Source organism: Cyanistes caeruleus, chromosome 6 (assembly GCF_971803275.1).
Source record: "Cyanistes caeruleus chromosome 6, bCyaCae1.hap1.1, whole genome shotgun sequence".
Lineage (NCBI taxonomy): Eukaryota > Metazoa > Chordata > Aves > Passeriformes > Paridae > Cyanistes > Cyanistes caeruleus.
In genome coordinates this window covers 36,075,941-36,086,997 of record NC_141706.1, presented here as the reverse complement: position 1 = coordinate 36,086,997, position 11,057 = coordinate 36,075,941, and the positions used below count along the sequence as shown (strand labels likewise).

At 44.3% G+C, this 11,057-nt stretch overlaps 2 protein-coding genes across 8 annotated transcripts in view; one reads left to right on the top strand and one right to left on the bottom strand.

Annotated features, from left to right (window-relative positions):
- Window positions 1-568: 568 nt before the first annotated feature.
- PLEKHH1 (pleckstrin homology, MyTH4 and FERM domain containing H1) overlaps window positions 569-11,057 on the bottom strand; it is an 81,624-nt gene continuing 71,135 nt past the window's right edge. For 4 of the 6 annotated variants that reach the window (XM_086895885.1, XM_086895879.1, XM_086895887.1 and 1 more), the window contains one exon: window positions 8,789-10,437. Coding sequence is in view for 3 of the 6 variants with exons in the window: in XM_086895879.1 (XP_086752005.1) it covers window positions 10,431-10,437 (7 nt within the window). In the remaining 3 variants the exon portion in view is untranslated. Of the gene's footprint in view, window positions 1,312-4,778; window positions 5,051-8,788; window positions 10,438-11,057 lie in introns of those variants that run through there. The other 2 variants (XM_086895888.1, XM_086895878.1) reach the window with 2 other exon arrangements.
- Window positions 2,415-7,247, top strand: PIGH (phosphatidylinositol glycan anchor biosynthesis class H). 2 transcript variants are annotated; one of them, XM_086895914.1, is made up of 4 exons: window positions 2,415-2,646; window positions 4,467-4,676; window positions 5,297-5,380; window positions 6,908-7,247. In XM_086895914.1, the coding sequence occupies exons 1-4, from the start codon at window positions 2,467-2,469 to the stop codon at window positions 7,007-7,009; spliced, it is 576 nt and encodes a 191-aa protein (XP_086752040.1). In that variant the 5' UTR covers window positions 2,415-2,466; the 3' UTR covers window positions 7,010-7,247. The 2 variants fall into 2 exon arrangements, with proteins under 2 accessions (XP_086752040.1, XP_086752039.1); XM_086895913.1 differs by having other exon boundaries at window positions 2,433-2,646; window positions 5,333-5,380.

Sequence of the window (11,057 nt, the reverse complement as noted above, 5' to 3'; positions counted from 1 at the left end):
GCCCCTCGCGCCCCCGCACCGCCCGGCCAACGGCAGCGCGCGCGCACGGAGGTGTGTCCCGCCCCCCCGCGCGCGGCCCCGCCCCCCGCCCCGCCCCGCTCCCCTCACGCTCGCCCGGGGTTTTTCCACTGCGGCCGCCTCGGCCCGCCGCCGGTGCGGGCAGCGCTGCCGGGCACCCGCGGGGCCGCCACCCCTTCACGGCCTCCCTCCGCACGCCCCCGCAGGGAGAACAAGCGGCAGAGAGAGGAAGCGGCACCTCAGCCGGGCTCCCTGGCTGGCCACACTGAGCTCCGAGAGCTTCTGTGCAGGAACGCTGCTCCGTGCCTTCCCTGAAGAAAAACCCGTGACGCTCATCACCTGATGACCTTGATAAAGCATTGAAGAGCCACCTGTCCGGCACCTGCCTCGAATATTGATCTTGGAGCATCGTGGCCTGAGACGATTCTCAGGTCTCCTGTTTGCTGTTCCTATTCGAGGCACATCTGAAGATGGTTAAGAAATTATTTTAAAACGAGTGAAAGTCCCCACCTTTCCCTGCTGTGACAAGGCAACAGGACTCCCACTGTCAAATGTGCAGTCTTTATGTACAAGCTTGAAAGAAAGGCTGACAGTTCATGAGATGACAGGGTACAAACATGGTTATAAAGGGACTTGCCAGTGACACAAAAAAAAATCTTAGCATGCTTTTGCTTTTTCCTCTAAAGATTCCCAAGTTCTCCTCCTGTCTCTGTATCTCAGTACGACTCCCCACGACTTGTTAATGTGAATTATCACTACCAGTCCTCCAGGAGCTCGTTTCTTTTCTGTCCTGTTACTGACCTCACTGTTCACAGTGCTATTACCTCTTCGACCCCCTACTCTGATTTTTCTTTCCCCATTTCCCTGTCTCCACCTCTGAAGCTGTCATACCTGCTGTCATAATTCCTGCCTATTTACTTCAGTCCTTCTCACCTGCCATTTCAAACCTTTCTTCCCTCTTTTAAAGGCCTGTTTTCAATTTATTGGGTTCTTTCCACTTTCACTTCAATGAATTTCTATCACCCTCTTTTGAACTTCAGTATTTTCTTCTCCATTTCTGCAGTTTGTTGTCTGCTGTTACTTTCTTCCCCTCCGGGCCAGCTCACCTTTCCTCTTCAGAGCTCCAACCCATCCCTCCACCTGGTCTCTTGTGTCACGGTGAGATCCTGGATATACCGCACGACACTTCCCACAGATGGCAGCCCTCAGCCACTCCAGGCAAAGCAAAGACCTCGGTAGTGATTCTCTGATGCCCCTTATTTTTTTATGTCGCTTAAAACTCCTTTGCTGCCCCTGTGAGAACAAATTAACAGATTTTTTTTATATATATATAGTATCCACCCAAGAGCTCTGAAGATACCATGAATGAAGTAAATTGCTAACAGAAAGATGGCACCTGCAATTAAAGCTAACACTCACTCAAAAACTGCGTGAGAACAAATATAAAGGCCAAAGGAATCAGGATGGCAGTTTGGAATTCACAGAGCTGCCACGTAAGTCACATGAAGTAATAACTGAAATGCATTAAAGGGAACACAATACAATGACTCATTAAATCTCTGTATGCAAAACCAAGTCTCCAATTTATCATGTATTTAGATGGCAAGGGTCCAGAAAACTCTGCTTTAAATCTTAGGGGAAAAAATCAAAAGAGCTTGTAGCTAAGTGTGGTACAGACAAGAAAATCCATTTATGTAGTCACAGATGGTACAGGCAAAGGGAGGAAAGAGAACCTTCTGGAGAAGAGAAGGTTGCATGGAGAATTCATAGAAACCTTCCAGTATCTAAAAGGGGCCTTCTGGCAAGCCAGAGAGAGACTTTTCATCTTTTCATTCTTTTCAGGAATTGTAGTGATAGGGCAAGAAATAATGGAAAGAGGGGAAATTTAGGTTAGCTATTAGAATTTTTTTTCCTTTGATGGTGGTGAGACACTGGACCAGGTTGCCCAGGGAGGTTATGGGTGCCCCAACCCTGGCAGTGTTCAAAGCAAGGTTGGATAAGGCCTTGAGCAGCCTGGTCTAGTTGAGGTGTCCCTTTCCAAGGCGGGTGGTGTACAAGTAGATGATCTTTAAGGTTCATTCCAACCCCTTAGCATTCTGTTATTCCATGAAAACCCCGTCTCTTCATCGCAGTAAGAGACAACGGGCGGCACCACTAAACCCTGTGCCCTTTAAAACTCATCCTCCATAAACAGAGGAAGCAAGCAATGAATTACCAACATGTGCAAACCGCAGGAACTGCTGATGTCATCGGGATTAAAGAAAGGCGCCTGCCGAGGCACAACCAAGCGAGACAGCCCAGCGGCAGCACCACTCCACGGCCAGAGCGGGCGCCGGCGCCGCCCGGCAGGCGGCCCGGAGAGAGCGAGCGGGGCCGGCAGAGCCTCCCCTCGGCTCAGGCTCCTCCCGCGGGAGGCCGGCGGGGCCGGGCCGGTCCCGCCTGCCCGGCATGGCGGAGGAGCGGCGGTTCCGCTCGGCCTCCGGGGCGCCGATTGCGCTGCGGCGCCGCCAGCACAGCGCGTCCTGCCGGGAGCTGGCTGTGCGCGGCCCCCGCCTGCAGCTGCGCTCGCTCAGCGCCGCCACCTCCGCCGTCTGGCTGGCGGCCTACGGGCTCTTCGCTCTCAGCGAGGTACCGGCCCCGCCGCCGCCCTCGGGCCCCTCCGCGCCTCGGGCCCGGCGCCGGCTGCGCCCCTCAGCCCGTGTCCCGCTGTCGCACCGGGGCGCCCGGGGGAGTCCCGCGGGCTGGGTGGCCGCTCGTGTTCCTGGAGCAACCTCGGCTAGCGGTGCCCGGGGCACGGAGGGCGGCCGGAGCCCGCGGGAAGGCGCTGAGCGCCGCTCCGGGGCATCCCCCGCGCCCGGGGAACGCCGAGATGATGGTGTGTGGTGGCTAAGGGAGAGGCTGAAGGCCGCGGGCTGCCACCTGCTTGCCCCGGTGGCTCCTCGGGCGCCTCTGTTGGTTTGTAGCATCTTGACAGATAGGGTAGATGTTTGTCTGGGTGCTGAGTGATGTCTGGCACGTGCTTGTGAGTCCAAATAACACGTGCTTACTTTGAGAGATGAGTTGTGAGAATCTAGAATTAAGGAGGAATTGAAGAAGGTGAATGACTGTTAATCCCCAAGAGGAATTTTTCTGAGTGACTCAGAGAGCACTGCACTATGAATGTCATCACTTTTCACAGCTGAGGCAGAAAGATACTTGCAGTACAGATTGCAAAAGCTGCTGTTCTAAAGTAATGCTTTTGGATTTATCAAAAACTCAACCCAGACCAGTTATGTCCAGACTGAAGTCAGTAGCTTGACCAAATGTGACTCATGCTTTGAGTTGCACATCATTTTTTTTCAGTAATCTTTCCTAGGAAATGAAGATAGAGATTGCATTATGAGTCAGTTATCAGGAGTCTGATAGGAAAAGATGGTTCATGTTTGAGTAGAGTTTTTTACAAAAGCATACAATGCAGTCAGTGGTTACCACTGCCCTCCTGCTTGCCTTTACACGTGCTCTTGCAGCCTGCATGCAAGTGACCGCAATTCTTCCTTTTGCCAGGAAATCAGGTCTGAAAGTGTCTCTCTTTTTGTGGATTTCAGTGTCTGTACTTCATGACTGTCTTTTTTCCCCTGTGATAACAAACTTTTGGAGAAGTCCCATGTATTTCCTGAAGCTTCATGGCTCGCATGGTGGTACAGGCCCAGCTTGACAGTGGTAGGGCTGTGCAGTTCTGGTTCTTTAGGAAGCGTCAGTTATAACTCTTATTCATGGGTAGGTGTCCTGGAGTTCTCTAAAACATGTCCCAGAAACAGGTTGTAGGTTGTGGACCTTTAGAATGTATTACCACGTCTTCAGATGACTTACTGGTGACTATAGTGTCATCAGTTTTATATTAAAATGTAACAGCAATCTCAAAATGATGCAAAAGACATTGATCCTTATACAAAGTACAGGCTAAAGCAAATTTTCTTTGGATTTGTATTTAAGGCAAGAAGAGGGTGAGGTTTGAACAAGTTTAGACTGACAGTTCAAAATAAGAAAACCACTAGGTTTTCCTGAAGGAGGGTTCCTCTGCTCTGAGAATCCACTCTTGGTTCTTGTAAACATTCCACAACACTTCTTTGTCAGTGCCATCATCTTTATAGAAGTTGGTACAATACACTCTCACTGATATAATGGGCTTGTTTGGATTGAGATTTCTGTATTGAATGTGGAAGGGACTAGAATTTTCTTGCAGTTTTCCGCTTCAGCTCCCAATTCTTTCAGTGCATACTGTGAAGACTGGTTTAAACCTCATTACATATATATCAGCAAGCCAGGTGAATAAAAGGACTCCACCTAAGTAAAAATGCTTTGCACCTGTAGCTTTAATATACAATTTACTGTGCAATTTTACTTTCTCTAAAGCTGTGTTAAAGTAATTGTAAGAGCAGAACCCTGCCTTTTCTTGGTTTGTGTTACAGAACAGCATGGTGCTCTCTGCAGCCATCTTCATCACGCTGATTGGCCTGATCATATACCTGCACTTTGTGAAGATTGACCAGGAATCCCTGCTGGTCATCGGCTCACTTGGCATTCAGGTGACTTCATCCTATGCCTCAGGGAAAGAGAGCACAACCTTCATTGAGATGGGTCAAGTGAAGGATGTGGTTATCAATGAAGCCATCCATATGGTAATCATACAAACTCTGTCTTCTTGTGTCTGGGCACACTCACATCCAGTGTATTTTCATGAGCATGATTTGCCAGAGCAATTAAACAGCACCATCCAGAGCTTTACTGACACCAGGAGCTTTATTTACAATTTTTCTCCTTATTCTGTCATCTCTTGCCTTTAAAGGAGAACTCAAACCAAACAAATAGCCTCAAAAAGCCAAATCCCTCCCTTGGATAGTGCCACTGGCATTGAGCTAGTGGGTTTAGTTCTTTGTGTTATGCTGTACTTACAAATCCTGGTGCTCAACTTGTTACGTAGTCAAGATGGGGATGAGAAACTAAGACAACACAAACAATGCTTTTTCCTATTGCAGGGTTTTCTGCAAAGTTCCTGTGGAAAAGCAGACCTTACCCTTCCAGCATATGTATATTCTTTTCAGGTTAAAAACTTAATAGAAAAAGTAAAATTATTTCTTTATTGAGTGAAAGCTATTGATACAAATTTGTAGACTTGAGTGTGACCTGGCAGGATTTGCCTTCAGCCCAGTGAGTTGAAACAGATCCTATTTCTGTGCTAATTCCAGGCAGTTTTGTAGCATTTTTATACTCCAGTGATTTTTGCCTGTTTGTCTTGTAGCAAAAAGTTATCTACTACCTGTGTATCCTCCTCCAGGACCCTGAAGATCCTCAGGGAGTATCTGAGGTTGTGCCACTCTTTCAGGTGAGTTTGACTGAATGGTGGAGGAATCCACATTGTGGTCTCTGTGTGTGCTCCACTTGTCTAAGCATATTTTTATTCCACTACAGGTAGCTGATGACAGTTTCCTTTAGCTGGCTGAGGGGTCAGGGTGGGTGGGTTGAAGTCTCACAGAACCATATACTAGGGATGGTTTTTTTCATCTGCTCTCCATTCAAACAACAGGGAGTTGTGTCAATCTGAACCCAGCCAGGACTTTGCATGAACTAGAAGTCTTTGGCTCACATAGGGTGCTGAGGACTTGTAGAGCTTTCTGTGCAGTCCTGTGCTCAGGGTTACCACCATAACTCTGGCACTGTGCTGCAGTTGATTTTTCTCTCAGCTCTGTGTACCAAAAGTTCTCATAAAAGCTCCTTGGCATTGGGATGACTTCCCCTGCCTGACCTGCTGGCAATGATCATGGTACAAGCCATGACCAATTTGATTAATGTATAATAACTTGTTTGTGTTGCCGTTACCTCGTCTCCCCTCATTCTTCCCTTGCTAACATGTTCTGACTGTTCATAATCTCATTTTTGGAATGGATTTGCTTTGTGTGTGTTCATGCCTAACACAACCTGCCCTTATCCTCGGGGGTTGTTAAGCAGAACTGAGGCACCTCGCTTCTTAGACTGCTGAGCTGTACAGTCCTCTCTGTCCTTAATTCACCTGCTGCTGGTGATTGTTTTGTAATCTGTGTACAGTTTGTGACTGGATATGGTCAGTCTTCAGCTAAATACTTAGGAGTACAAATAGTCTATTCCACTGATACTTGCTGCTAACTCAGTCCCACAATTGTAAAGATGTTTAGTAACAATAATAAAAATCAGGTATTTCTCATATAGACAAGGGAAAAAGTAGATTTGCTGGAAATCCACAAATACTAAATTCCAAATAGTTGCATTGAAGTACCTGATTTTAGTTATGCTCCTTTCCATGTTCAAAGGGTCTGCCTGGCATCTGTTTTTGGGTTGGTTGTTTTATTTTTACCTTTCAACTCTGAACAGTTTTGTTTTCATGGAAATACTTTAGTACTGGTAGAGTTGACTCCAGCAGCAAAGGTGGCATGGAACTCTTCCATTTTGAAATTCAGTACCTGTCTGTAATTATTTTAACATGTAAGTTAGTATGTTAGTTGAAGGAGCAGTGATTAGTAACTTTATTGTGTCTCCTTCATTGGGTTTATCTAAGATATATCAGCCTTCAAAAATACAATTTCCCATGCCACTCAGCCCAGGAGCCCTACTGCACTGAATCGACCTTTTGTTCTCTTAAGCAACTCTTGCAAGGAAGCATTTGATGGACTTTACACAGTAATGCTGTTTTGGGAGCTCAAAAGTTATAGGATCATAGGGACTGTGGGACCGTGAAACCTTCACTTCCTTGCTGGTTTTAATCTGGTCCAGGTTAGAATTGATGAAAAATCATTGTACTTTGACCACTGTTTGCTGTTTGGGTAAAATTAATTGGTGTTTCAGTTCAGAGCCTGATTCTCTGTTGTTTGACTTCTAGAGCTCCCAGCCACGACTGGACTGCTTGATAGAAGTGTACAAAAGTTGTCAAGAGATCCTGGAGCAGAGGAAGACAGCTCCACAATCAAGTGAAATCAAATAGCTGAAAAAAGCAGCAGACTTTCAGCAGGACTCAGAGGGAGACATGGAAAAGCAAACAAAACTGCCCCATGAGCAGAACTTTTAGGCTCAGCCAGAAGGCTCTTGCCTCTTGTCTTTCCAGAAAAGAATTATGGGGAAATAGGGAAAAGGGAGATAAGAAAATGCATCAATTTTTTACTCTTTCTTGCATCAAAAAATTATGCTAAAATTAAAAAATAACCTTGGCTGGACTGCCATAAGTATGCATTCTTTGGTTTTTATTTAACCCTTTGTTTGAAGAACACACTCTAAATACCTAGATATCATCTAAAGCTGATGTGTGGGCTCAGAGAGTACCTTCCTGATCACTGGAGAATTTCATAAGGACAAAACCAGAAAATTTAACTCTTGCATTCAGTTATGTTTAATTAAATAAACATAAGAGATCTGAAGACTGACCTCTTCAGGGAGCTGCTTGAAAGAGTCCCATGGGATGGGGCCCTAGAGGGAAGAAGGATCTGCAAAAGCTGATAGTCAAGGATCATTTCTTCTGAAATCAAGAACAGTCCATCCCAATGAGCAGGAAGTCAAGCAGAAATGCCAGGAAGCCTGCATGGATGAGCAAGCTGCTCCTAGCAACACTTGAACACAAAATGCAAGTAGACAGAAGGTGGAATTAGGGACAGGTAATTTGGGAGGAATGTAGCAACACTGTTCGAGACGTAGTTAGAGAAGCTAAAGCCCAGCTGCAGATGAATCAGTTAAAGGATGTCAAAGGCAACAAGAATGGTTTCAGTAAGTGCTTAACTATCAAAAGGAACACAGGAAAAATGTGAACCCACTGCTAAATGGGGCAGGGCTTGTTGACACAGGACATGGAAAAGTTGTGGCATTTAAAGGGCCACATCTGTTACTCTGAGAATGTGAGGCACATGTGTTGTTGAAAATGGTGGTAATGTGAATAAAAGTTTTATTGATCTGTGATCTTAATAGTAACTTAAGGTTGGGAAATTCTATGTTGATAAGCTGAAAGTTATTTTAACATTTAATGGGTATTTTTCTCCCTATATTCCACAACTGTATAGTGAATATATATATATACACTCTATATATATAGTAATATAAATGAGGTGACTGAAGTGTCAAAACAAGAGCTAAACCACAAGTTGGCAGGAGCCTGGATTCATGCTTATTTTGCATATGGTGTTGTACCATGCTTGTCCACATTATCTGTAAATGAACACTTGGCACCATACCATCATGCAATAGAGATAAGGGGATTTGTGGGTTTTTTTCCCACGGTGCCATAAAGTTTGAAAGACAGAGATTAGCTCATGTCACAGGAAGTATTCTGATTGTCCAAGTGAAAGGCAGCAGCTTGGGGATGTGCCACTGGCTTTTGTGTCAAAAGAAAAGATGTCTCAAGAGAGTGCACAGAGTCATGGGCTCAAGAGCATGCTGGGAATGCTGACTATGCTGTAAAAATCCCATGAAGTCCTCAGAATGTGCACTGATGAAATTACCAAGAAGCTGTGTGTTGCAGCAGGAAGTCTGAAAGATTGTTTTAGCAATCTCATGAAGGAGATCATTTGAACTTTCTGTGCCCATGGTGAAGTCATCCACTTTCAGCTGAGAGACCAGCAGAGAGAAACAAAGGATCGGTCTAGGGCAGGTTTGTACCAGCTATGGTTTGTGCCTGGATACCAAACACAATCGATGTTGATTTTTGTTTACATCAAGAATATTTTGGCTTTTAAAATGGTCTCTTTCATTCCAAGAATAATACACATTAAATTCATGGTTATTAATTCACAAGCTGTATTTTATTAAGAACAAACAGAAATCTCATAGTATCTTCCAGACAGCCTTTTACTTACACACAGCAGTTAGGAACATAAAGGCTTTTGTCATCTCATTCTATGCTTCATTAACAGTCATTGCCAAAAGCATTGATTAAAATAAAAAAATTCTTTTCTCTACCAAAGAATCATACAAAGTAGGTATCTACACAGGGTGGGTGTTTGAAGACAGGTAAGTTATAAATAGGAGTGGCATGTGCATCCATCAGAGTGGGGTGGTCCCTGAAACACTCAAGTATTGGTGAATATTTTTAAGAAAGAGAAAGTTTTGTGTACCATGCTTCTCAATTTAAAGTGCAATTGTGACAGAAAATAATGAGATTCAGGACAGCTGCTGTTTACTTAACATCTCTGTTTCCTGTTGGCCCTGGTACAAGTCTCCTCAAGTCTCTGGGGACATGAGTGTTAGCACTGTGAGGAAATACAGCCTGTGAACTGGAGGCTTCTATGCCTTGAGCGTCCCCAGCACTGATGACAGCTCCAGCCTATTCTGAAGCATTTTGTTACTGGTGGGATACCAGAAGCAAACTGTCAAACAGACCTTCAGATACAGGAGAAATTGTTAGGCCCAGGTGATAGAGTGAGGAGGAGTATTCCAGTATTCAAACTGGCACAGCTGTACTAAGATAATTGTGAGAGAGAGGGAAAATAAAAACTAGTATCAGAATAGATAAGAGACTGGAAAAGTATCTGAGGGAAAACAAAAATTACTAAATACCTTCTTAAAGTTATTTTTGGCTCAGAAAGCTTCTACCCTTTTCTGTATCTTCAAGGGATGGTCTTTAAATTCTTACAAGTGGGTACATTACAGTATGTGCAAATCTGGTCACTGTTCATACAATCTTTTCCTATCTTAGGCCTGCCATACTGTTTCTATAACTCACCATGGGGTGGTTTGGGGTTGAGTTTGTTTGGTTGTTTGGGGTTTTCTGTTTTATATTATAAAGATGCTGATGAGGGATTGCTTAGAACAATTTTTGTCTGCCCCCTTCTCTTTTAGTCTGTGGCTTTGCATCTACCATAAGCATGAAAAAAACTCTTGATGTTATCAGCTCCCCGTGTGCATTAGTTGGATGTCTCATGGTTGGTGGCAGGTACTAGGGAGTAAAAAAATTCCCTAGTATGGTTGGTTTGTTTATTTGCAAATAACTGGTTGGCTATTACTGACTTCTGTCTAGTGGTTGGATTCACTCTGTTTTAATTTGGGAAGTATGCCCATGAATGCATAATTATTATGAAGTTGGACATAGTACTTTTCAAAGTGCAGTTATTCTTCCTTGGCTTTTTTATAATGCTTATCAAAATAGCTGAACTTAAACTAAGTAGATTTTGATTTTTTATGAAGAATTGCAATTTTTCTTTTATTTGTTTAAAATTCAATAGCCTTCTCATAATGAAGTACCTTTGAAACAGATAAAAAAAAAAAAATCAAACCTACCAACATTCCTTAGGAAAGTCAGAAGAACGTGAGTACACATTTGCTGACTACCTCCTCCTTGCTTATGGTACATGAAGGAAGCAGGAGTTTGAAAGAAGCAGCTTCTGTCAAGTCAGAATGGCAGAGCTTGTCTGGGAAGATCTGTTCTAGTTGCTGAAAGACAGAAAAAGTACCAAATTTGTTTGCCTTGTCTTCCTTTGTCCGAGATAATGTGCAGTTCCAAACACATCTACAACAGTGGTTATCAGAAAGTCTTCAAAAGTGCTTGTCTGGCAGTGGAGCACGTGGCACACTGAGCCCTGCCCTGCAGCAACAGTCTAATGTTCACCTGGTGCATAGAACAGCATCAGATTCCAAAATGCATGGGTCCTGTAGGTGCCAGGGCATCCTCTGACACTGTTCCAGTCCCAGTTGTTCTGAGCACTCAACATGCAAAGACCCTAAGCTTCCACCTTTATTTAAAGTTGAAAATACTCTTAATTACTGCTGAACTCAAATTCTATACTCCCTATTTCAGGTCTGAAATCACCCTTGACTTGCATCAGTATTATTCTTGTGAGTTTAATTCCTCTTCCTTCTCAGCAATGACTTTCTTTCATGTCTCAGCAAGGACACAAAAGTTTCTGTCTTTTGAAAGCTAAAAATGGGAGGGATCCAAAAAAATGTACTTGTGAAGCAAGGCAGTACAGTAGGAGATAGAAGAATGAGTGCAGATGTAATGACTGGAGCACTGTGCAGGCAAATGACCTGAGGAATGGTATTTTGGATGGAAT